Genomic DNA, 27,648 nt, shown 5'->3' on the forward strand with positions numbered 1-27,648 from the left:
AAACATAGTTTATCCAAAAAATGAAAAAGGAGGACTTGTGGCATCTTAGAGGCTAACAAATTTATTTGAGCATAAGCTTTTGTGAGCTACAGCTCACGGCTGCTACTCTGAAAATAGTTCATCCAGGAGACAGCCTCCGTGTGTACCATCTTTGCTTTGGGGAATATCATTTCCTTCAGAGCCCTCTGGTCCTTCCGGAAGCAGGAAAATAAGGCCTAAATATTGGACTCGTCCAACTTTTTCTTTTTTGCTACCATCACCTCTGATGCCTAGAATTACTAGGGCAATGCCTTATACATGTTGTTTATGTACTGTGGGATCACCCGGAGGCCCAAATCCAGATTGGGACCACCTTGTGTGAGCTCTCCACTACCAGAACACAACAGAATCACAAAAAACCTACACCCATGAATACTTCAGTCCCTAGTGGAATTAATACACTCTGAATTTCCCAGCCCCTCTATTCTCCTTATCCCATAAGGCTTTTTCTACTATTCTACCCCATAGCTCTTTCCTCACTTGTCCAATTTTCAAATCAAACTGCTAGTCTGTCAATAGCCCAGGCCTATCTCATCTATTTTAAAATCATCTGGCACAGTTAAAATGCTGACTTGATCTTTTACATACTTCAGATTAGACTTTCTAAATAAGCAAGCATGGTCACAGATGAATGCTACATATCTAAGAGGCTTTATGGCTGTGGTATATAAACTACTGAGCTAGATAATCATAGGGCAACTTCCCACCTGCATTCTCCTCTGCCAGTTTCAATACTGCTCATCAGAAGCCACTTATAACGGTGTTTAAAAAGGTTTAGTTAGAAACAAAGATCAAGCAGGAAGGGGAGAGAAGAAGGGGACAGTCTCAGGACTGCCGAGTTTTGTCCTCAACTTCATCAAAGACTCATGGTGAGCAAGTCACTTATGGCATGATTTTCCAGAAATTGCTCACTCCCAGTGAAGCTGGCAGAGCAGAGGGAGGGGGCAGGATGCCATAGTAAGTCAACCAAATTGACAGGTTTCAGAGTAGCAGCCGTGTTAGTCTGTATTCGCAAAAAGAAAAGGAGTACTTGTGGCACCTTAGAGACTAACAAATTATTTGAGCATAAGCTTTCGTGAGCTACAGCTGTAGCATCCGATGAAGTGAGCTGTAGCTCACGAAAGCTTATGCTCTAATAAATTTGTTAGTCTCTAAGGTGCCACAAGTACAGGAGAGAAGGATACTCTAATCCCATTGTTCAAACAAAACTGTAAAGGCAATACCAGCCAGATCATCTGGCTTTCTTGTTTGGTCTCTCACTTCAGTACATTCACCTCCTCCCGCCACACCCACACCTCTTATTAATTTAAGTAAGTTGCCCAAGAGTGATTTGCTTGCAGGCAGGTTTGAGACAGTTTTTAACCTGACAGACATTCAAAAGATGTAATGGAAGTTTCCATGTTACCTCTTCTTTCCTGCTCGGTCACTTTCGGGAACACAGGGAAAGAAATGCCTTTTATTAGCTACCGTAATTAATTTTTCAGTTGTGAGCATCTTATGCAACCACTTCCCTGCATATTAGTGAAGGATGATATTTGATCACTAACAACGAAAGAGGCCTTGCAGTCATTCCAGTTCTGGCTGCACTGTGCATGTTAGGTAGCCAGAAAAACCATAGCCAGTAACAGGAGCACAGGGTTGCGTGGGCTTCTTGGATTCAGTCTCTTGTGAGAGGGGGTAACACAATAATCAAAGGGACAAGAAGGGACAGTCTGTCTGTGACCAGCCCCAGCACATATATAGGCCATACTCCCAGCCTCCTCCCCCAAAGTTATTCTGCTTGTTTGGTGGTGTGGTGGCTCTAGGCCCGTTCCAAGCACCAGCTGTAATGCAGTCTAGGGGACCATCAAGACTTTGGAAAGAAAGAGACTTCCCTGTCCAATGAAACTGGTCAGGCTATGGATTGCAAATTTTCAATGATTATATAAATTATGTTTTGCATGAGCAGTTGGTTCAATTGGTCAGGGAAAACTATCTTCCATGGTTGGAGCTGCTCCAGCCGGAGCTTGGGTTGGACAGTCGACTAGGGCTGGACTGGGGCCAGCCCAGGGCTCCTCTGGCAGTGAGGGGGTGGTGGCTTGGGGTTCTGTCCAGTCCAGGGCTTCTCCAGCCACAGGAGGGAAGTTCAAAGCTCCTGCTGGTGGGGGCAGGGCCTCATACAGAAGGGGTGGGGCTGTGGGGCTAGCCTCCCCAAAGTGGGGGGTCCACCCGCCACCCAGGATGTTTTGGTCGATAAACTGTTGGCCCAAAGATCTTTGTCAGTATCCCGTGGACAGAACAGACAGGTTGGGGAATGAGAATAGAGGCTCTGTGACAATGCCGCCCTCACAGACAGGACACTATAGGGTAGATAATACAATATAGCTGCCTCTCAGCAAAGCAGGGAATTAAGCATAATCAGCCACTCTTGTTTTATGCCAGCAGTGCTTTCTTCACACAGGAAAGCCTTGAGTGGAGATGAGGGACCCTGGCAGGCAGTTAGAGGATGGGGGTATTTTTTGTAGTCCCAGGCAAGAGGCATTTAGAGTCAGAGTTCTCTCTAGTAGCATATAAATCAGACCAGGAAATGAAGGATGTGAAATGAGATACACAGATAGGATTCCTAATACATACAGATTGAGGCAGAGGGGCACGCAGCCTGGGGGAAAGCAGATTGGTGCTGAGGAGCACATGGTTCAGACACATCCCTTAGGGGAGGATTTATTAAAGGGGATATTCTATATCCTAGTAAAGAGGAGACGGTAAAAGTTGATAAAGTACTGCTAGGAACTGAACAGAAAGAGTCAAATGAAAAAGAATCCCATGTAGCTACATCACATGAAGGCAGAGGAGAAAATAAGCCGGTCTGGTCCGGTCCGGTAAGAGCCAGTATGCCGTGCCGGACCAGACCGGCTTCCCCAGCGGTGATTTAAAGGGCCCAATGCTCCTGCCACTGTGGGGAGCCCCGGGCCCTTTAAATCACCTCCAGAGCTCCGGCAGCAGGGCTTGGGCAGCGCTTTAAAGGCCTGGGGCTCCCTGCAGCGGCAGGACCCCTGGGCCCTTTAAAGCCCCACCGGAGCCTGGCTGCTGGAGCTGGGCTCAGGCAGGGATTTAAAGGGCCCGGGGCTCTGGCTGCTGTGGGGAGCCCTGGACCCTTTAAAGCGCCACCGGAGCTCTGGCAGCAGGGCGAGGGCTCCCCGCAGTGGCCGGAGCACTGGGCCCTTTAAATCCCCACCTGAGACCACTTGCCAGAGCCCTGGGGCTCTGGCAGCCAGACTCCAGCAGAGATTTAAAATGCCCAGAGCTCTGCAGCGGCCGGAGCCCCGGGCCCTTTAATTCACCCCTGAGCCCCAGGGCTCCCAGCTGCCTCTGCAGCAGGGTGATTTAAAGAGCCCTGGGGCCTTTAAATCGCCTCTTCCTGTTGAGGCCACGCCCCCACTCAGGACTCAGGCGTACCGGTAAATCCTTTAAGGAAGACAATTAAATATTGACAAATTGTATATGTGCTTGTATACAATAGCTAGAAGTCTAAATATGAAGATGGGTGAACTTGAGGGCCTGGTATTATTGAGGATATTGATATAACAGGCATCACAGAACTTGGTGGAACGATAAGTAATGGGACATGGGAATACCAGGATACAAAAGATATAAGAATGACAGTAGTTCACATTGCAGGGGGAGTGGAATTATATGTGAAAGAAAGCAGACTCAAGTATAGTAAAAGTCTTAAATGAATCAAACATTACTCTAGAATCTCTGTGGATAGAAATACCATGCTTGAGTAAGAGTATAGCAGTAGGATTATACTACCGACCACCTCACCAGGGTAGTGATGGTGATTGTGAAATGCTCAGGGCGATTAGAGAGACTACAAAAAACAGCAAACCCAATAATAATGGGGGATTTCAGCTATCCCCACATTGACTGGGAACATATCACCTCAGGACAGGATGCAGAGATAAAACTTCTAGACACCATTAATGACCGTTTCTAGGAACAGCTAGTCCTGGAACCCACAAGGGGAGAGGGAATTCTTGATATAGTCCTGAGTGGTGCACGGCATCTGGTCCAAGACATGAATACAGCTGAACCTCTCTGTAATAGCAACCATAATGTAATTAAATTTAACATCCTTGTTAGGAGGGAAAATGTCAAAGAAACCCTCCACAGTAGCATTTAACTTCAAAAAGGGGAATACACAAAAACGAGGAGGCTAGTTAAACAGATATTACAGGGAACAGTTATAAAAAAAAAAAAGAGTGAAATGCCTGCAAGCTGCATGGAAATTTTTTTTAAAACACCATACTACAGACTCAAATTATGGGACAGACAGACACACCCCAAATCAAAAAACAAAACCAAAAAATAGTAAGGAGGACCAAAAAAATGCCACCATGGTTAACAGAATAAAAGATCCAGTTAGAGGGAAAAAAAAAAGACATCTTTTAAAAACTGGAAGTCAAATCCTACTGAGGACAATAGAAAGGAGCATAAACGCTGGCAAGTCAAGTATAATTAGGCAGGCCATAAAGAATTTGAAGGGCAACTAGCAAAAGACAAAATCTAACAGCAATATTTTAAAGTATATCAGAAGCAGGAAGCCTGCCAAACAACCAGTGGGGCCCCTGGATGATCAACGTGCTAAATGAAGATGAGGCCTTGCAGAGAAGCTAAATGAATTCTTTGCATCAGTCTTCACTGCAGAGGATGAGAGATTCCCACACTTGAGTCTTTCTTTTTAGGTGACAAATCTGAGGAACTGTCTCAGGTCAAGGTGTCAATAGAGGGGGATTTGGAACAAATTGATAAATTAAACATCAATAAATCACCAAGTTCAGATGATATTCACCCAAAAGTTCTGAAGGAACTCAGACATAAAGTTGCAGAATATTAACTGTGGTACATAACCTATTGATTAAAATCAACCTTTATACCAGATGACTGGTAGATAGCGAATGCAACGATCCTGGCAAATCACAGGCTGGTAAATCTAACTTCAGTATCAGGCAAATTGGCTGAAACTATAGTAAAGAACAGAATTATCAGCCATTTATGAACACAATATGCTGGTGAAGAGTCGACACAGCTTTTGCAAAGGGAAACCACACCTCACCAAACTATTAGAATTCTTTGGGGGGGTGGGGGGTCCAACAAACACGTGGACAATAATGATCCAGTGGACATAACACTTTTGGACTTTCAGAAAGACTTTGATATGGTCCCTCGCCAAAGGCTCTTAAGCAAGTATGTAGCGATGGGATAAGAGGGAAGGTCCTCTACTGGATCACTAACTGGTTGAATGACAGAAAACAAAGGGTAGGAATAAATGGTCGGTTTTCATAATAGAGTGGACATAAATAGCAGGGTCCTCCAATGCTCTGTACTGGGGTCAGTGCTGTTCAACATATTCATAAATGATCTGGAAAAAAGGGGTAAACAGTGAGGTGACAAATTTTGCAGATGACACAAAACTATTCAAGATAGTGAAATCCAAAGCTGATTGTGAAGAGTTACAAAGAGCTCTTACAAAACTGGGTAATAAAATGGCAGATGAAATTCAGTATTGATAAATGCAAAGTAATAGATTCATAGATACTAAGGTCAGAAGGGACCATTCTGATCATCCAGTCCAACCTCCTGCACAGCGCAGGCCACAGAATCTCACCCACCCACTCCTACGAAAAACCTCACCTATGTCTGAGCTATGGAAGTCCTCAAATCATGGTTTAAAGACTTCAAGGAGCAGAGAAGCTTCCCTCAAGTCACCCATGCCCCATGCTACAGAGGAAGGCGAAAAACCTCCAGGGCCTCTCCAATCTGCCCTAGAGGAAAATTCCTTCCCGACCCCAAATATGGCAATCAGCTAAACCCTGAGTATATGAGCAAGATTCACCAGCCAGATACTACAGAAAATTCTTTCCTGGGTAACTCGGATCCCATCCATCTAATATCCCATCTCAGGGGATTAGGCCTATTTACCCTGAATATTTAAAGATCAATTACTTATCAAAATCACATTATCCCATCATATCATCTCCTCCATAAACTTATCGAGTAGAATCTTAAAACCAGATAGATCTTTTGCCCCCACTGCTTCCCTTGGAAGGCTATTCCAAAACTTCACTCCTCTGATGGTTAGAAACCTTCGTCTAATTTCAAGTCTAAACTTCCTGGTGGCCAATTTATACCCATTTATTCTTGTGTCCACATTGGTGCTGAGCTGAAATAATTCCTCTCCCTCTCCTGTATTTATCCCTCTGATATATTTATAGAGAGCAATCATATCTCCCCTCAACGTTCTTTTAGTTAGGCTAAACAAGCCAAGCTCCTTAAGTCTCCTTTCATAAGACAAGTTTTCCATTCCTCGGATCATCCTAGTAGCCCTTCTCTGTACCTGCTCCAGTCTGAATTCATCCTTTTTAAACACGGGAGACCAGAACTGCACAAGGTATTCTAGGTGAGGTCTCACCAGTGCCTTGTATAATGGTACTAAAACCTCCTTATCCCTACTGGAAATGCCTCTACTGATGCATCCCAAAACCACATTAACTTTTTTCACAGCCATATCACATTGGCAGCTCATAGTCATCCTATGATCAACCAATACTCCAAGGTCCTTCTCCTCTTCCGTTACTTCTAATTGATGCGTCCCCAACTTATAACTAAAATTCTTGTTATTAATCCCTACATGCATAACCTTACACTTCTCACTATTAAATTTCATCCTATTACTATTACTCCAGTTTACAAGGTCATCCAGATCCTCCTGTATAATATCCCAATCCTTCTCTGAATTGGCAATACCTCCCAGCTTTGTATCATCTGCAAACTTTATTAGCACACTCCCACGTTTTGTATGGAGGTCAGTAATAAAAAGATTAAATAAGATTGGTTCCAAAAGCGATCCCTGAGGAACTCCACTGGTAACCTCCCTCCAACCTGACAGTTCGCCTTTCAGTAGGACCCGTTGCAGTCTCCCCTTTAACCAATTCCTTATTCACCTTTTGATGTTCATATTGATCCCCATCTTCTCCAATTTAACTAATAATTCCCCATGTGGCACGGTATCAAATGCCCTACTGAAATCTAGGTAATTAGATCCACTGTATTTCCTTTATCTAAAAAAAATCTGTTACTTTTTCAAAAAAGGAGATTAGGTTGGTTTCGCACGATCTACCTTTTGTAAAACCATGTTGTATTTTGTCCCATTTACCATTGACTTCAATGTCCTTAACTAATTTTGCCTTCAACATTTTTTCCAGGACCTTCCATACTACAGATGTCAAACTGGCCTGTAGTTACCCGGATCACTTTTTTTCCCTTTCTTAAAAATAGGAATTATATTAGCAATTCTCCAATCATTCGGTACAACTCCTGAGTTTACAGATTGATTAAAAATTCTTGCTAATGGGCTTGCAATTTCAGGTGCCAATTCCTTTAATATTCTCGGATGAAGATTATCTGGGCCCCCTGATTTAGTCCCATTAAGCTGTTTCAGTTTCGCTTCTACCTCAGATATGGTAATATCTGCCTCCATATCCTCATTCCCATTTGTCATGCTACCATTATCCCTAAGATCCTCTTTAGCCTTATTAAAGACTGAGGAAAAGTGTTTGTTTAGATATTGGGCCATGCCTAGATTATCTTTAACCTCCACTCCAACCTCAGTGTTTAGCAGCCCCACTTCTATAGCCATATAAATAAGAAGAAAACTAAGAAAGAAGAACCTTTTACTACTGGTTTTAATTCCCTTTGCAAGGTCCAACTCTACTCGACTTTTAGCCTGTCTCACTTTATCCCTACATGTTCTGACCTCAACTAGGTAGCTTTCCTTGCTGATCCCTCCCATCTTCCACTCCCTGTATGCTTTCTGCTTCTTCTTAATCACCTCTCTAAGATGCTTGCTCATCCAGCTTGGTCTACAACTCCTTCCTATGAATTTTTTCCCCTTTCTTGGGATACAGGCTTCTGATAGCTTCTGCAGCTTTGATTTAAAGTAATCCCAGGCCTCCTCTACCTTTAGATCCATAAGTTCTTCAGTCCAATCCACTTCCCTAACTAATTTCCTTAATTTTTGAAAGTCAGCCCTTTTGAAATCAAAAATTCTAGCTGCAGATTTATTTTTGTTAATCCTTCCATTTAGTTTGAACTGAATTAGCTCATGATCACTTGAGCCAAGATTGTCCTCTACAACCATTTCTTCTATGAGGTCCTCGCTACTTACCAAAATTAAATCTAAAATGGCATCCCCTCTAGTCGGTTCAGCAACTACTTGATGAAGGAATCCATCAGCTATCGCATCTAGGAAAATCTGAGCCCTATTATTAGCAGCACTGGTCCTCCAGTCTATATCTGGAAAGTTAAAGTCTCCCATGATCACGCAGTTTCCGTTAGTATTTACTTGATTAAAAACATTAAAAAGGGCTCTATCCATATCCAAATTAGATCCCGGAGGTCTATAGCACACCCCAAGCACCATCGTAGGAGAGGCTTTACTAGTTATCTTCCCTAATGTAATTTTTGCCCAGACGGACTCTGTCTTATCCATTGCATCGCTTCTTATTTCTTTACATTCTACCTCATCATTGATATACAATGCTACTCCACCACCTTTACCTTTGTTTCTGTCTTTCCTAAACAGCACATACCCTTCAATACCTGTAGTCCAGTCATGACTACTATTCCACCATGTTTCTGTTATCCCTATAATATCTGGTTTCACTTCCTGCACCACTAGCTCTAGTTCCTCCATTTTGTTACCTAAGCTCCTCGCATTGGTGAACAAACATCTTAATTTTTGCTGTTTGGCCTCGCTCACATTTTGTACCCTATTAGGCACAGTCATTCTACAGCCAGTATAACCTATTAGACTAGTATCCACACCGCCCTCACTCCTTATATACATTCTCCTACCCACGGTGGTATCCTTTCTTACTTCATCTTCTTCCCTCTCAATGCTAAAATCTGGCGTGGAGATTACCTGGACATCTCCCAACCATCTCCCCCCAATGCATATTGGAAAATATAATTCCAACTATACAGACAAAATGATGGAGTCTAAATTAGCTGTTAACATTAAAGAAAAATACTGGAGTCACTGGATATTTCCCTGAAAACATCTGCTCAGTGTTAGGAACCATTAGAAAAAGGATAGATAAGACACAAAATGTCATAATGCCACTATATAAATCCATGGTATGCCCAAACCTTGAATACTGCATGGAGTTCTCAGAAAAAGATATATTAGAAATGGAAAAAGTATAGAGAAGGGCAAAAAAAAATGATTAGGAGTACGGAACAGCTTTCATCTGAGGAGAAATGAAAAAGATGGCCTGTTCAGCTTAGAAAAGAGATGACTAAGGGGGGGCGGGGGACATGATCGAGGTTTATAATATCATGAACTGTGTGGAGAAAGTGAATAAGGAAGTATTATTTACCCTTTCACATAAACACAAGAACCAGGGGTCACTCAATGAAATTAACAGGGCAGCACGTTTAAAAATAAAAACAAAAGGAAGTACTTTTTCAAAGAATGTCAATCTCTGGAACGTGTTGCCAGGGGATGTTGTGAACTGGGTTCAAAAAAGAATTGGATAAATTCATGGAGGATAGGTCCATCAATGACTATTAGACAAGATGGTCAGGGACACAAACCCATGCCCTGGGATGTCCCTAAATCTCTGACTGCCAAAACCTGGGACTGGACAAGAGGGTATAGGTCAGTTGATAAATTGCCCTGTTCGGCTCACTCCCTCTGAAGTATCTGGCACCAACATCTTTTGGAAAACAGGGTACTGGGCTAGATGGATCACTGATCTGATCCAGTACAGCCACTTATGTTCTTAAGAAATTAGAATTCAGAAGCCGTTTAATTTGGCCTAACACCACATCCTTAACTAAAGCCATCTGCAGAAGATGCTTTCTTTATTTGTGCCTCCTTGTTAGATCTGAGCCCCCAAAAATCACATTCCTACCAGAGGGCAGAGTCTCAACACTTTCAGTACTTGTAGAATGCTGAGCTGCTTTAATGATCTTCAGCATTAGGCTCAGCAGCCAGCTGTGCTGGAAACCAGTGTATAGTCTACTCTTGCTTTTCCCAGCACATAGGAGAACTCATGAGAAGGCCCATTGATCTTGGGAAAAATAAAGGATATTTTGAAACTAAACTGGCTGCCCATTACTGCATCAGTATGTAAACCACCCGTAATAAATGGGAGGGGTAGAAGGAGGAAGCTTATACAAATAAGGGGGTTGCCAACTTTCTAATCGCACAAAACCGAACACCCTTGCCCTGCCCCTTCTCTGGGTCCCCGCGCTGTTCACTCCATCCCCCTTCCCTCCGTCACTTGCTGTCCCGTACCCTCACTCACTCGCTCATTTTCAGCATCCCTTTTCTACCAGGTGTTCTGGTTGAAAACGGGACCCCTGGCAACCTTTATTTCAAATAAAGGAAGTCTACCATAGAAGGCTTTTACTCTTAAAGAGATCAGTTGAATGCAAAAAGAGGTCACCTGGCACACTGATATTTAACAATTTAGAGTCACAAGTTAGTATTCTAATACAATATGTTGTAGGAAATAGGGCTCAAGAGATTGGCAGTAGTTTCCATTCCAGCCCAGAGCAATAGAGACTGAAAGCTGGTAGTTGCTGAGGATACTTCCATGGCCCATGTGGAATGAGTTCCATGATCTCCTAGCAAACAAGTGACTATGTCAGAAAGACAGCAACAACTGGCATCCTTATTAGCAGTTGCATTAAAGGGGTCAAGGATAGACAGGACAAGCAAGCAGTTCTCTTGCCTCTTGGAAAGGGCTGAAGCACGTTGGTAGGGCAGCATAGCCAAAGGTTGCACTGAAGAGAAAGGCTGGATCTGTTCTGATAGAAGTTTGCCACATATGTGCAGTGTGGCCAAATTAATGTTACTAAAAAGTCCCAACTTGTGCAGGTGTAATTGTGTCTTACCTCAGCTATGTCATACTAATGCTGCAACAGTTTTTTTTTAAATTGTTTCTGAGGTTTTTAAATTATCTACTGGTGCCTTTAAGTGGTACAAAAATGTTTAGAGAGATCTTGATATGATTTACAAAAGTAGTACACGCTGAATTGCATCATTAATACAAACATACTTCAAAGGAACATGCATTTCATTTCGGAACAGCTAGGGCGTTGCAAAGCATATCCAATAAATCAGCAGGGGAGTGGACTGAGCATGCTTATCCAAGCCAGGTTGAGAGGGACCAGGAATTAGATGGAGAACCCACGTCCAATGGTGGAGATGAGTTTGGGTTTAACAATACTATTTGTATTGCAATAGCTCCTAGAGGCTCCAATCGGGTGCTATGCAAATGTAAGGAACAGTTTTGTGACACTGGGGACTAGCCCTGATGAGCTTAGATGTAATAAGTGAACCATGAGACCTGTTTCCCCTAGGCATCTTCTCCCTATTTGGGGAGGGCCAGTAGATGGAGAAATCTACTTCCCAGCTATCAATTTCAAAATGTCCCCAGGTTCTGGAAAACTTGGCACATCCTAGGCCAAAAAGCACATAAAAAAGGGAAGTTTTAGTTGCATGTGTGATTTAGTGACTTCCACAAACTTTAGTGCAGTTGTACCGGCTTACTCTAGGACTGAACTTGGCCCAGCATTTAACCATTAGTCAGGATGCATTATGTCCTATGTACAATGTGACCCAGATCAGATGTTAATTGGAATCTTAACATCTGCATTTTTCTGGCTTGTTTGCAGTCTTGCAAGTTTCAATCACAGTTGTAAAGTTTCTTGCATGCAGCAACGTGGAACCCTGCATAGCAGCTCTATCAAAGAATCCAGAATCACAAGTGAAGAATATCACACTCAGTTGAAGTCAGACTACTTAGGGATGCAAAAATGAAATTATCCAACATGAAATCTGGACAACATATCAAAGCCTTATACTTGGGGAAATTCCCAGAAGAATCTTTAATGACCACAAGCTGTCAGGACCTCTGTTTTACATTTCACCTACAAGCTTCAAAGTGTTTCCAACCCCCTGCATCACAAAGCACTATCATCCTTACTTATTAAAGAAGAAAAAAGACATTGGGTCAGTTCAGAGAATTTTTGATTCATTTTTAAATTGACAAATACTTCACGAGTCAACATTTAGTATTCCAGGGGAAGGAAAAGGAAGAAATATAGTTATTGCCACATAGGAATCATTCAATAGCCTGTGTTATGCAGAAGGTCAGACTAGATGATCATAACGATCCCTTCTGGCCTTCAAAAATAATAAATAAAGATCTACAAGTCTTTTCAAGTGGTAAGTGTATTTTCAGACACTCACTTCTGAAAGTGAACTTGCGCATGAGCACAAGGCCAACAACCGAACCAGGGGACATTACTGAGTATTCATGAGACTGCAACTCCCACTGGAGAGCCATAATTCACATACTAGCATCGTTTCAAACAGTAGCAGCTTTGAAGGTTCCTGTTACCTTCTGACGTGTGGGAGGCAAAGATTCTGCTGCAGTGTCTCCAACCACACTGCACAGTTTCCTTCTTCACTGATAACATAAGGACATTTCTCCTTCTTCTTCTCAAAAAATATTACTGTGGACTACCTTAAAAAAAATCACATCATATGGAAACAATTTTCATTAATGTATTTGTGGGTTCTCTGCATAAATCCCCCATTTATTAAAATTGAGACTAGAAATCAGTGCCATGGGTACCATCTATCAAATAGAAAAAGATGCATCACTCACACACAGATGCAATGTCCTCTGTACCCTAGCTGGCAATCTTGCTGTTTTTAGAAATACCGATTTGACTAGTCTTCCGCTGCATGGCTTACTCCATAAATTAGCCATGTCTGCAAGCTGACATGCTAAAGGAGTACTGCTTGCAGCAATGGTCTTCTGCCCGTCACAAGCGTGGGACAAAGAAGGGAGGGGGAGCCACAGTGTTTGGGAAAGCGGCACACTGCAGAGGCATGGCTTGCATTATCTTCTCTGTGACAAAGCTTTGCTTCCTGCAATACTGAAAAGTCTTTCGACCACAGAACCAGGCTGCACCTGGTAACTGAACTGTCTATAGACTGCTTCAGAGGAAGCATAGCAAACTTTCTTTTTTAGAGAAGAGTTTAACAATTTCCTGAAGTCAGTTCTCTAGCAGATCTATTTCTAACACCTGAAAAGAACCATTTCTTCATTTACATTTCTCCCCTTTATGGCTACCCCTCCTCTGCACCTCCTCTTATTTACTCTCCACAATGCAAACATTTCCCCTAGCATCGTAATATGTGACAGGTTTATATAGCAGCTTTAACCCCAAAGAGGATCTTAAAACACTTTACAGCATCACTTAAATGGAGCCTCCACAGAGGTGAAGGGTGATAGCTACCTAACCAATGCACAGCATGCTGAACAGCAGTATGGGGAGGGAGGGGCATTTTGACTAAGGATGCCAAGACAAACCCATACAGGCTGTTTTACAGGAGCTTTAAATGTCTGTGAAGAGCAGACAGAACCTCTAAATTTTGCTAGTTTCCTCTGAAAAACCTCACCACCCAATGAACTGCAGAGAATTCTGTTTATCTAGAATAGAAAGGCAAGTGGTTACATAAGTAGATGGGACTCAGATCTGTGGTGCTAGGGAGTTATTTCCCTTCAGATGCTTACATCACCAAGCTGTGCCACAGGAGAGGCTACGCACATACAAAACTATTCTGCTGCATGCAAGATTTCATACATGATCCATACACAAATTGGATTCCTTTTCTTTGCATCTAGGGAGGTGGGCAGAATACATCCTAATCATATTAGCAACTTCTCGTGCATGTGGAAAAGAGCATAGTGGCAACACCTTCCAGGAAGAGTAAAGCATAAAGTGCAACCTGGCATTATAAACCAACTTTTTATAAAGAAAATCAAAATGAAAGCCTTAGTGAATGTCAGAAGATGCACCAATGAGAAACACTGCTAATGGCCTGTCAGAGATACAAATGCTGGCAACAAGCTCCTAAGCGGCTGAGCCTATTGCCCTTCATGCAGAAAGCTTATCTTTGCATTGCAAGATTGAAGATTCCAGGAGATAGCCCAGGAGATAATGAGGCCATTCAAGTGTTTATTCAGAGAAATTCTAAATGCTTCAAATATAGGAACCGAAAGCTGAAGTTAGAGGCTGAGTTCCCAATGACATTTAAAATGGGAAATTCCTATTAGTCCATTTTGGTCCACCTCCTCAAGGGTCAATGCAGGACTATCCCTGCACCCATTTCCATACTACTTCAAGCCTATTAAATTACACAATTCCTATTGGTGCTAGCATGACAACTGGTGAGGCTTCAAGTTCACATGAAGCCCCCAAAACTTCCCAGATGCGGCCCAGCTATGGATGCTGAAAGCATCCCGACTTCTCATTTTGCCTGGTACAAGGGACCAGTAATCATTACACGGTACGATCTCATAAAGTGCAAGAAACTCACACCATGTTCATTGGAAAGCTGGAAACCAGCTATAGTAGGTGTTCTCTTGCTTTGAGGATTCAGGAGATGTCAAACTTTAAAGGAAGGATTTTTTTTTTTAAATCCACATCTAGATTATCCTCTTTCATGTTTGCTGGATTATGCTTGTAAAAGAGCATCTTGTCCTATCACATAGCTAGTCCTCCTCTGAGACTTCCTGCTTGGTTCTGCTTAACTGAGAACCAAGACTGCTCTGCCAGCATACAGTCCTCTTACCTATCCTACCTATCTCCTGTCCTGATGCCAGAGGTTAAGATTAGGCAGAGAGTTACCTTCCATTCTACAAGTGCTAGTATAGCCCTAAAAAAAAAAAAAGTCACAACAACAACTAAAAAAACTTCACAAGCTTGGTGGCTCTAGACCATAAACGACCTCTAACTTTGCTTGTGCCTCAGCCAAGTACCAGTTTCCCTCTGGAAAAAGTTTTCACCGGCCTGCTAAAAGATCTCACCATTAAGAAACCTGAACTAATTATTCTTACTCATAGCTATTCTGCCACTCCCCACATCTCCCTTAGTCAGCACCTGCCAGGATCTCAGTGCAAATTGGGCTTTGGTGGGGCGAGGGGGTTTATTGTGCAAAGGCTGAAGTGAACACCAATGAGTAAGTAGTGAGAGGGAGGAAAGAGGCTCCACTGGATGGAAAGGAGCAAAGATTGTTAAGGCTATGTATTAAAAAAAACAAACAAACAAACAAACAAAACAAAAAACAGAAATCGGAGATAAGAGAAAGGAAAGGAACTAGAAATCAGAGTGTCCCTAAAACAAGCCCCCTGGCCACAAGTGAGTCAGTTTCACTATCATTGCTTTTCAGGAAAGCAAGATAGAAGATTTTAAATATTTGCATTTTACACACACACACACACACACACACACCCCCTTTCCTTCATCACCCCACTATTCCCCTCCAGCCATGAAGAGATATACATCAGGTGTTGGACAATCAGGAAGGTGAGGAGAGATTCTGCTGCACTAATTTCACCTGCAGTATATTTTTTGCACATATTGTCTATACAGGATGATATATGCATTTTATTGAAGGATTCATACAAGAAAATAAAGCTTGCCTTAGGCTCACAAGAAGAGTTATACTTAGAAATCTTTTTTTAAAACCCCACCCATACCACATCAAAAGTTGATCCGTTTTCTCAAACATACTCAGCAGTACATCATAGAAGGGAAACAAAAAAAAAAAAAAACACAGGAACTAGAGAATGTGGTTTCTCAGAAGCCACTGAACAGCTCCAGGGCAGGGCCACTTTACCACATTAACAAACCCAATGCAAACCGGGTCACAACGGTTAAATTTGACAATAGGCTCAGCCTACGTTTAACTAAATGCTAGAGATTTTTAGTTGCAGGATGAGTAATTATAACAAGAGATCAAGAAGATTCTGTTGCACTGGTCACAACAGCAAGAAAAATATTCCACAAGCGCTCCAGTTAAGAAAGAAAAAAAAAAAGACAGACAGACAGGCAGGCAAGTAACGAAAGCTAATAGAAAGAGTTTCAATCACTCAGGGTAGGGAGGAATCAAAGGATGCTTTGGTGGACAAATAAAGGGTTTCAAGCGAAATCCAACCCTAATCCATTTGAAGAATGGCCCGATGCCCAAAGCTCACACTCCAGTTGAGACAACTCCCAGACTTCTGCCCCAAACCTTGGCAGCACTGTCAAGCCACAGTTTGCTCTGTGTGTGTGTGCATGCTTTGAAAACACTATACCTGCTCGAGACTCAAGGAAAGCAAACATTCTCTTTGAAGTCTGTGGAAATCTTACACCGTCAATTAATGAGAGCCTTGTAAATGTGGTTACAGTATAAAATATTACACCATTCTGGAAGGCAGCAGCTAGAGATCATTTCATTGTAGTTAAAGGCTTCTAAAGCTCAAGGCCATGTCACTCAGAGGCCCTATTCTGGGCAGCCTAGAGTCCACATCTGACATTAGTTTAAGGGCTTTGTTTCCCTTTCGCTACTTATTTATCACCAAGGCTATCACCCTCCACTGAAATCCAGTCAAACAGACACAACAAGCCCAAGATGCTTAAAGGTCAGTCAACTGTGCCTTGTATGATTCAAGAACACTCAAAGCTATCTTTTCCCCTCTGTGCAAAGCATGAAACAATCCGTCAACGTGTGGCTGAAACATCTTCATCTAGACAGAGAACAACAACAAAACTTGCATGTCCTGCCATTTCCAAAGTGTCATAAAAGTGACTAGAGTGATGATTCGTTCACTAGAATTATTGTACCTGGCACAGCAGTGTACCTAAGTCATCTCCATCAAGGTAGGTTTGATATTCAGTTCATCTACTCTCAGTCCACCATAAGACTCTGCAATCATTACTGAAGGCATGAGAGAACTAAGTGCAAGTGGGTCAATCTACTGGGTTGTTGAACATGCCATAGAGTCCTGCAGATCACGAGTGGAGGGGAATTAAGAGTATATTCTCCAGCACTGAAGCACACTGTCCGCACTCAAACGTTATATCACCTGTTATGTTTGCAGTCATCAGGACCAATGAAATAACAATAAATCTCCATCTCTAACAAGCTTCCTATCTGGCAGAAAAGAAAAAAGGATGCTAGGGAAAGAATCATTCATAAGTAGACCTTTAAAAACCTCAAGCCATATTCCCACCACAATAAATACAGAACAATGTTCTTTTTAAGGACAGCAGATACTTAAAATGTTGTACAACTGGGGCTAATTTCTACCCTCAGTTGCACCCACTGAAGTCGGTGAGACTGCATGGGTATAACGGAGTTTTGCTTTTGCGTACTTCAGTTTTCTAAACCAAGGACCCCCAATCCTGCATTTCTTACTTACTTCAGATGAACTATTCCTGGGGTAAATTCTGCCACCATTACTCACATTATATTGTATGTTATAGGAGATCCTCTATTGAAGTTAATGGGGCTACTGAGAGCAAGCTATTATTCAACATAACTACAGGCGGTGGAATCTGGCCCCAATGTGCATGAGTGTGTCCCATATTAGTGTTATTTAGATTTGCCTCCAACCCTACTTCCAATAAGTAACAGAGAAAGCACAAAAATCAGCAAGCTTGTAGAGGTCACACATGGGGCTTTACATTTCAGGTAGCAAGTCTATCCCTGCTTACGAACAAAAGACAATCCCAAATTCCTATTTGAAAACAAACAACAAAAATATCACATCAACTCTGCAGTGGCACATTTCTGATAATCTGTCAGTCTCAAAAAAATCAGTCATGACCTAGATATCTTGTGTGCTATTGCAAGCTAGACGTAGTACAGAGATAGTAATTTCTCCTGGTGTGGACTGTGCTACTGCTACTAACTGAACATTGATTAGATCACATTCAATAAGAAGCATCTTGATGAGATACTAAAGAGCTATTCGTAACATAAGCTGATGTTCTAATCGGAGCAAGAGCTGCTCCAACTTTGCTAAAAATAACAGCCTACTTTAGGAAAACAGAAAAGTATGTATACCTACACCCACACAGAAATGTGAGAATGGAATATTACATTCTTGTGAGGGTCCAACATTCAGCTGAAGAGCAAAAATGTATCATTAATACAAATCTATAGAGAGAAAGGTCAACACATTCCCAGTTCTCTGAAGTCAGGCATAGGGATCATTAGAGCAGTATTGTTATAACAGAGGTGTTTGTGATCGGGCTGAACAGCTAGGAGTCTAGCTGTGGGAGGCTTGGATCAGAGAGTGCTATAAAAGAGAGCCAAATGATGGTGCAACTTTTTGTGAACAGTGCTATTAGAACTCTTTTGAGAAAGGTTAACAATAAATGTTGCTTTAAAAGAGCACTGTAATTTCAGTTCCACTTTCCGCAAGGTTATTTATGCAAGACAACTTTCCTAGTCATCTATTATTCTGATACATTGTAACTGGACGACCTCACATGCCCTGAAATATTTAATGAACTACAAGCGCCTTTCCTCAACTATGTTATTGAGCCAGGCATCTTAGAAATAAATGTGACGGTACAGGTTTGGGCAGTAAAACAAAGCCTAAACCTAAATTAACGGTTAGTTAATGCCTGTTATGTTGCATCCCTATCCCCAACTCTTGGTTCTCTTTTTCCAAAGGCCAATAAAGTCTACTGAAAGACTGCCCGTTGGCATAAATTGGATTTTCAACACCTGATCCTGTAGACGCAGGCTTGATCTTAACTTTATACACTCAAATAGCCCCACTAAGGTCAAGGGGGCGACTTGCATACATGAAGTTATATATATATAAGTTGTTTTCAATGTTACAGCTTTACATGGTAAACAATGTGGTCTTCCTATGTGTCTATGCAGTACTTGCACATTTGAGGGTCTACTGTAATATAGATAAACCAAAATATCAGTTTTACCACGTATGTAAAATAATTAAGTGAGAATAGCAGGTTTCTTTTCAAATGAGAAAGTATTAGACTATCTTGTTACCATAAAAGTCTTTATATGTTAATTCTGGAGTTAATTTATTCATAGTTCGGAAGTGTATCACTGCCTCATGGAAATTTCAGCACTAGACAAGATATACAGTATGTACACTGAATCACATTTATAAGTCAAATGTTCTCAAAATAACTCAAGGATAAAATGGGAAAATAAAGGTTTTTGTTTTAAACAAGTTTAAAAATGTGTAAATTTTAACTAGTTGCAGGTGTACAAGTAATTAAGATTTGTAGTTTGACTGAAGTATTATGCATGGAATATATTTTGCTTCCACAGAGCACTTTGTATGTGAAATATGCTCTCGTATACTAGTTTGTTTCTTTTTACTTAGTGCAGTCCTGAACTGGGACTAGTCAGTCATGATAAACATTCACATTTCCTTTCTTCCCTCACTCCCAGTCAAGAAGAGTTGACCAGGTGATAAAGGCGGCCAAAATTTCTACAAGTGACCTCTACTTAAGTTTTGGGTGCCTGATCTAATCTACAGAGGTGCAGAGTACCTGCAGCTCTTGTTGACCACAGTTAGAACTGCCCAGCACTCAACGCACCCAAAAATCAGGTGCAAGGCACCTCAGGTTGGAGGACCTAATTCAGTGGCTGCTTTCAAAAGTTTTAGATTCCCAGAAAATGTTTAAGAGCAGCACAGCTCTAAAAAGTAGGAATCACAATAGCCATGATTCTCAGTACATCCTGCACTGAACACAGGAAAAGCATGAAGGGGGAGAGTGTGTGCAAAGGGTTCAGACACTTTCGTGCTCCCTATATTCCAAGGACATTAAAGGGCAGGGGCAAGCTTAGCTTCCAGTATCACAACAGTCACAGGGCTGTTCTAATTTACACCCTACTTTCCATGGGACACAGACCCTAGCAGGAGGGCAGCGTGCTGTGGCCATGTCCAATCCTGCCCTCTCCTTCCCATTCCCCTATCCCAGAAGGTGAGAACAGAGTTAGTCAGGATTCCGTTTATTATGATAATCTGCAATTTTTGCACCAGTACCTGTTTTGTCCAGCTTTGATACAATCAGGAGAAAATAAGGACAAATAACCAAACCCACAAACCAAAGAGGAAGGGAAGAAAGTAGCTGTAATATCACGGTCAAAGTATCACAAAGGGAGAGAGATGAAAGTTCTAAATAGTCTTTGAATAAGAAACATGGCTGAAGGACCAGTTGGTGTGATGGCCATGAGTTCAATTACTAACCAATTCAACAGTCACATCATGACCAATAATAGTGGACTAAAAAGGGTGGAAAAGCCATTTGATTTTTCTGGCTTTCCTCCACCTCTGCCCATCTTGGCTTTAAGAAAAAGAGAAATAGAGAAGGAGGGCTTATATGCCTCAGTGGGGCAGAGTTTAACAAAAATGAGATTTCCATGGCAATATGCAACAGCCTCTGTCAGAAAGGCCTGGTAATAGTTGAGAGGCAATATACTTTCAGATAAGATTTTAATATATGTAAACAAATACACAGCAAGCCAGATCCTCAGCTCGTAGAACAGAGAATAGCTTCACTGACTTCAATAGAACTAGGACAATTTACACCAGCTCAGGATCTGGCCCAATATCTGGATTAAACAAAACAAACCCCACAAGAAGATCACACAGAGAACTAATTTTTGAAAGTAGTTTAACTACTGCAGAACCTCACATTAGAATAATTGGGAGATCAATTGTTGATGCAGAAATTTGTGAATTACCAAAGAGTACCAGGGCAGGTTCTAGGGTGGGCAAGAAGGGTGCCAACTTCCTGAAGGTGCTGTACTACTTGGTTTTTGGTTTTTTTTCCCCCCTCTGCTGATTGGCCAGCAGGTTTGAGGCGGGGAGAGGGGAACATGACAAAAATCAAAATGGCTAGAGTCACTCCTGAAGAGTAGAGCTATTGCAGTACATTATTATTTTTGACAAGCGCAGTTTTATTTGGGATAATTCTTCACATTTTACCAATAAGTAAGTGTGCTGCAATAGAAAGAAGGCAGGCAGTCTAGTGGTTACAGAAAGTGGCTGGGAGCCTGAACTATCATCCCAGCTCTTCCAAACGCTGTAACCTTCACCTCTGTGACTCAGTTTCCTCACTGTTAGTTATGAGATTTAATGCATTCAACAGCAATTTGAAAATGCAACACTGTAAGTATTATTAATAATTTATTTTGTAAGGTTTCAGAGGAAATCTCACTACAGCACTTTGATGTTAAGCCTTTGCAGGATGAGGGCCTAAAAACTTTCAATGAGACTACTCATGGTGCATAATTTGAAGCATGTCTGATTTACATGGGAATACTCACAGTTTGTAAAATTAAGTGTGTGCACAAGTCCTTGCAGGATTAGGGCCCTAACAAGGAATATTTGAGTGTGTTAGTGAACCTTACCTATGGAAAAAAACAAAAAACAAACTACCAATTAGTAGTTGTCATGCTTGTAGATTAGAGTAATAATTAGGGAAGTCCTGCTCTAAATACATAAATATACACTATGTACAGTTTAAACTTCTTACCTAGTTTCTATTTTATGGACAAAATGCATTTTGTGTGATATTTTGGATTTGTACAGAGCACCACTAGCACATCCCATTAGGTTTTCCTTGACTAAATTCAGGCCCCAGAAGAAGTCTCTCTCTAGAAAACTCATGATAAGGTGGATACTGGAAGATGTCAAAAGTAATAATTCTTGGTCAGCCTCAACAAAGTGCAGCATAATATATAGTGCTGGAAAAGAGAAGACTATAAGCAACCAATACCTGATTTTTATTTAATTATCAATTCTTAGTTAATATACACATCCCTGCTCAAAACCCCTATTATAAGAGGGATTGCAATGCACTGCAGAATGAAAATGATTTTCAGAACTTTTTAGTGATAAACAATGATAGTTTTCAATTGTCAATGTGTCTGTTAAACTTAAGAACCCTCCCCCCCCCATATCGTTTGTTCCGCTTGGAAAGGAAAAGAGGATCCTTGTATTACTGTTGTCTAAACAGATATGGTAATTTAAAAACACTGCACACTGACACATTCTATGAGTCTTATTGTTTCAGTTAGCTGACTCACTAGTAGTTAACATTCTACCACAGCTACAGATAAGAGTTTAAAATGCAAGGTTGTTTTAAAAACAAACACACACAGTTATTGCTGGCAACATATGGAATCTATTTTTACCCCTTACCCTCTAGGTATTTGCTGTACATTTCAGAGAGCAAACCCCTCTCTTTAGGTCATTGACTTACATGAATTAAGGAACACGCATCCCTGAAACCAGGTTGTACATTTTGTTGATATTTTACAGAATTACAGGCAAGCACAATTCTCTCCCCATAAGACCACCAAGATTTTTCCCACACCATTTTTAGTCACACAGCACCAAGCACAGGTACCATTCCACAGATGGTCTGTTGACATTAAATAAAACAGAAAGGCTCTTTCCACAGGGCTAGTCAAGATCATTCTGTGCTAAAACGCCACTTACTTCAATCTAGTAAATCAGATTTAAAAAGTTAAAAGAGGAAGAAAAAGGTTAAAACAGTTATTGAAAAGCAACAGGGAGGAGAGCATGATTAGACTAGTCAGCATCCAGGGCAAACCCCACCTAGTATCACACAAACCAGTGTCCAGAACCAGCTACCAAACAGATCCACAAAACTCAACTGAAGCCCAGACTCCTTTTGACATCTAAAGCCACCAGACCTTAGAGCCAGAGCTTGCCTCACCTGCTTTAACAGGAACTTGTCCTCTGCACTGGTTTTCAGGGAGATGGCCAGGTGGATTGCTGACAGGACCACCCCGCTGATGACTGCAGCCCTCATCCTGACTGGCAGCAGCGTGTAGATGCTGTAGATGAAGAAGACAGTCCACCAGATGCCCTCGGAGGCGCTCCTGGGCCAGACCAGCAGCACCCCCACCACCTGCACGGCCACGATGGCCAGGATGACCGAGTAGCACACCAGCCACATGTGGTCCTGGTGGAAGTCGTTTCGGTTGCACAGCACGCACAACACCACCACCAGCAGGATGGCCAGCGAGAGCACCACCACATAGGACACCTTGTAGTGACCATACACGGCGTGGAAGATCAGCATGACCAGGCACACCAACACCAGCACGGCCATCAGCATGGTGAGGCTGCTCTGGTTGAGCCGGAAGAAGTAGCGCTGGTAGAGGCGCTCCAGCTTCTCCGACCGGAACTTCTTGGACCTGAAGATCTGCAACAGGCTGCCGCAGCAGCTGCCCCTGGAGAAGGCCACCTGGGAGTCCCTTTCCTCCTCCTCCAGCTCCTCAAGCTTGGCCTTGATCCGCTTCTCCTCCAGGCCCAGCTCCACGGACCGGGGCCGCACCTCACCCAGCTCCCCAAAGTGCCGAGGGCTGGTTGTAAAAGTGGGATTCCCTCTGCGCTGGTGGCGGCGACTATCTTCGCCATGCTCCTGCCAGGCCGATTTGGATCTAAAACTCAACATCCTGCAAATGCTCTCCCCGTGGTTCCTGTTGGGCTGAGGCTCGTAGTCTTCCTCACTCCTCCACCTGCTCGCCATGCAAGAAGGCTTCTTGCTCGATGATCTGTTTGGGGCAGGTGGGTAGGAATAGCCATTGGCCCTGGACTCTGCTTCCCCCCAGGCCGATCGATGCTGCTCGGCGCCTCCCCGAGGTGCAGGGGCTCCAAAGCCCGGGGGGCTCACACTGTTGGGCCGGGACATGCCCTGCAGCAAAGAGTGTTGGAAAAGGGGACAAGCCACAAAGAAAAAAAAGTCCACTCACAGCCAGGAGGGACCTGAACTTCCAAGCATCTTTCTCCAAGCGTCAGGGGAACAATGCAAGGGGAGCGAAAACTGCAGATCCTTCCCTCTTTGGCAAAGTCCTGGCTCACACAAAAGTCTCAGGCTGTCAGCGATACAAGATTCCCGATAGTTGTCAGGAGAGCACAGCCAATTTGGTGAACAATCACCCTCTCCTCTACAACCTGGGGTCTCCTGGAGCCTGCTACAAGTGCCTCATAAATAGCTGGAATTCCAGCAGCAGCTTCCTAAAGGGTTCTCCCCATCTGTCATTTCCTCTCCCAAGTCTCTAGGGAACTGGTCATTCCTTTAAATAATTATACAGAGTTTTCATACAAAGGGGGCTGGGGAAGGAGAGAGGAAAAATCACCTGAACTCCCACCACAAACCAGAATCACAGCCCCAGATTACTCAGTTTTATTAGCATTGTAAAACTGCAAATCCTCTCTTGGACCAAAACAATTATCCCGGCACAAGAAGCAAAGGCTCCCACTCCAAGGTACCTTACAAGAAGCGTGCTGAAGAGCCAGCATATTTCTGCACTGGCAGCTGCGTGAAAGGCAGAAGAGCATCAGTGATAACTCCCTCCTGGGGTTAGCGCCTGGACAAACCACGATTTGTTGATCATCTGAAAGGATTCAGAACCAAACTACAAAGGGCAGAGGGACGGCGGTGCTGGGACTAGTCTTTGGCGGTTAGTCGCATAGAAAAAGAAATCGTCCTAGAGATTGTCAAAATCCCTCCTCGCCCCAGCGCAGAGCGCTGCAGCAGATGGGGAGCTTGGGTTTTTTTTTTTGTTTTTTGGGTTTTTTTTTTTTTAGGTTCTCAGTACAATAATAGTCTGGATAGTGGATGCATCCTTTACAAAGGGGACATACGCTGAGCTTTCCCTTTTAGCAGACTCAGCATTAGTGTCCGGGGGGAGAACCAAATCAATCGACTCCTTAAGAGAGACAGAGCCATCCGCTAGCTCACAGGGCTATTTCCCAGCCAGCAGAACGCTTGGGGGTAGGTTTTATCCAGCGGCTCCCGCTGCGGGACGATGCGCTATCTCCGCAGCAGACACACCAAATGAGCCAGAAGAACTAGCGATGGTCTTGTCTTCCAGGGGCAATGCAGCCTTCTCTGCAAAGCAGGATCGAAGGGGACCTGGCAATTCATTCACACATCCTCCTCCGTCTGCTGCTGACCTGGCTTTTGCTTCGGATCAATGCAGTCAGCCTAAGGTGCAGGTCCTCACCCTTCCACGGCAAAAAAAAAAAAAAATAAAATAAATAAATAAATAAATAAATAAATAAAAACGATTTAAAAAAAAAAAAAAACCAGCAGCAGAGTGGTTTCTTTTTCTCTGCAATGCAAAAATCTAGCTCGTTGCTGAGCTGCCCAGTTGCTCTTTCTCGGAGAGGAGGCTGGCACTTTACAGGAGACGCTGCTCGGAAGCGCTGGCTTCCCCGGGCACCGCCAGCTGCATCTCTCCCCTGCTCCGCGCTCACCCGCGCCGCAGCGAGAGACATGCCATCCGCACCTTTCAAACTCGTCTTTGTACTCCCCCATTCAACCAAACTTCAGCCCGGCCTGCCTCCGCCCGTAGCGCCGGCGGATTGGTGCTGTCGCAGCGGCTGCCTGCTCCGATTGGACGGGCTCCGCTACCTGACCAGCGGCGTTGGCTTCTCTGCCAATCGATGGCCCCGTTTGGCTGTGGGGGCGGAGACCGCGGCCGCCGCTGGAATCTGCGATGTAAATTCTTTAACTCCTTCGCCCCTTCCCAGCGACCCCAAGCGTCTCTGCGCGCGCTAAGGGCCGGCTCCGCTGGCGCGCTTCACACGGCTGCGGCTGCTGCCTAGGGCGGGCGCGGGGGGGGGGGTGTTTTGTGCGCGCGCGCTTGCTGCCTGCCTGCTCCCCACGTGGCTGGGACAGGACTGTGGCACTAGGTGTGTGTGTGGGGGGGGGGGTGTTAGTTGGTTTGTGGTTTGCGTGGGAGAGCTGGTTTCGTGTGTGCGCTTGCTGGGCGGTTGGCTGGCTGCCTACTCCCCACGTGGCTGGGACAGGATGGCGGCACTAGGCAGGGGGGGTGTGGGTTGGTTTGGGTGTTAAGGGGGGGGTGGTTTTGATCACTGGGGGCGGGAGGAGTTGCAGAACTGCTGCAGCGCAGCAGCCTGATTTGCCTGGTCTGCAACTCCTCCCGCCTTTTTTTTTTTTTTTTTCTTCAGAGTAGCAGCCGTGTTAGTCTGTATTCGCAAAAAGAAAAGGAGGACTGGTGGCACCTTAGAGACTAACAAATTTATTAGAGCATAAGCTTTCGTGAGCTACAGCTCACTTCATCGGATGCATTTGGTGGAAAAAACCGAGTTTTTTCATGAAGTTGACAGATGCATCCGATGAAGTGAGCTGTAGCTCACGAAAGCTTATGCTCCAATAAATGTGTTAGTCTCTAAGGTGCCACAAGTACTCCTTTTCTTTTTGCTTTTTTTTTTGGCGCCCCCTCCCAGCGATCCGTGGTTCACATCATTCCCGCCCCTACCGGCACTTAACTCCGGGCCTGTCTCGGTCGGGGAGCGTTTTCAGTACCCCAACGGAAAGTACCCGCAGCTCCGGTTGGCTTGTGCCACTTTTTTTTCCTTTTCTTAAAAACGGCCATACTGGGTCAGACCAAAGGTCCATCTAGCCCTGTGTCCTGTCTCCTGACAGTGGCCAATGCCAGGCGCCCGAGAGGGAAAGAACAGAACAGGAAATCGCCCAGTGATCCATCCCATTGCCCATTAAGTAAAAGCTCAGCTATGGTCAATCAGTCTTGGTGCATCTCTGAAGGTGGGGTGCACCAGCCGGGGAGAGCTGTCGGCACTGTGGTATGGCTGTGAGGGGCATAGGCTGTGGGGGTTTGTTTGGGGGAGGCGGTTGTGGGGTGGCAAAGCTGGGGTGGGGGCAGCAGCATGGCTTCAGGAGGGTTGGGGAGTGGCACAGTTGTTGTTCAGTCACTGGTGGCTGAAGCAAGCATAGCTGTCTTGGGGCCTGTCAGGGGAGAGGGAACTGGGGGGTGGCCATGGCATAAGCCTCCTGCTGTGTGCGGGCGCAGCGGGCTGTTGCCTGCTCCGTGCTCAGGAAGGCATAGGCGTAGGGTGACAACAGGGGCCGTGGTGGGCCCCTGTGGTCGGCAACTTTACTCTGCTGGCCATGGCAAGTCTCCAGCACTGACCTCACCCCACCCCCATTCCCCTGACTTTAGATAGCTCCCTCCCTCATGAGGCTGCCACCCCCTGGCACTGGGTTCCCCCCTCTGCTCCGGTCCGGGGCTCTGGTGGGTGGGTGTCTCTGCTTTGACCCTCCTCCCCCTTGCAAGGGCAGCATCACAGTGTGGGGAGCAGCATACATTTCTCCTCCTTCTCCCATAAAGAGTAAGACTATAATGGGGGAGCCAGCTTTCCCTTTTTCCGACCCCTGCAGAGGGCTGGTGTTGGTATGGTGCATCCACTCTAAAGGAATTTCCAGGCTTCTTGTCTCTGATATGCAGAGGGCTCCCAGAGCAAGCTAGTCTTGCTGCTCCTTGAAAGGGCACAGATACAGCCCTCTGATCAAGAATAGGCACACAAGCAGTAATTTTTCAAAAACACACAAATATGTATTTAAAAAAAGAATATAGAGATAAAATAAATGAAAATAAGTTACTTAAAAATAGTCTATAACGGGGTGGGCAAACGTTTTGGCCTGAGGGCCACATCGGGTAATAGAAATTGTATGGTGGGCCATGAATGCTCACAAAGTTGGGGCGTGAGAGGGGGTGAGGGCTCTGGTTGGGGGTTCATTGAGGAATCGGCTGGTGCAGGTTCCGGCTGGGAGTGTGGGCTCTGGGGCGGGGTGGGGGGGATGAGAGGTTTGGGGTGAAGGAGGGTGCTCCATGCTGGGATTGAGGGGTTTGGA

At 44.0% G+C, this 27,648-nt stretch overlaps 1 protein-coding gene across 1 annotated transcript in view; it reads right to left on the bottom strand.

Moving 5' to 3' along the window:
* Positions 1 to 25,313, bottom strand: part of ADCY5 (adenylate cyclase 5) — a 358,907-nt gene extending 333,594 nt beyond the window's left edge. The window contains exon 1 of the mRNA XM_043504850.1: positions 22,675 to 25,313. Coding sequence (XP_043360785.1) covers positions 22,675 to 23,655 — 981 coding nt within the window. The 5' untranslated portion in view covers positions 23,656 to 25,313. The remainder of the gene's footprint in view (positions 1 to 22,674) is intronic.
* Between the last annotated feature and the right edge of the window lie 2,335 nt (positions 25,314 to 27,648).

Source organism: Dermochelys coriacea, chromosome 11 (genome assembly GCF_009764565.3).
Source record: "Dermochelys coriacea isolate rDerCor1 chromosome 11, rDerCor1.pri.v4, whole genome shotgun sequence".
Lineage (NCBI taxonomy): Eukaryota > Metazoa > Chordata > Testudines > Dermochelyidae > Dermochelys > Dermochelys coriacea.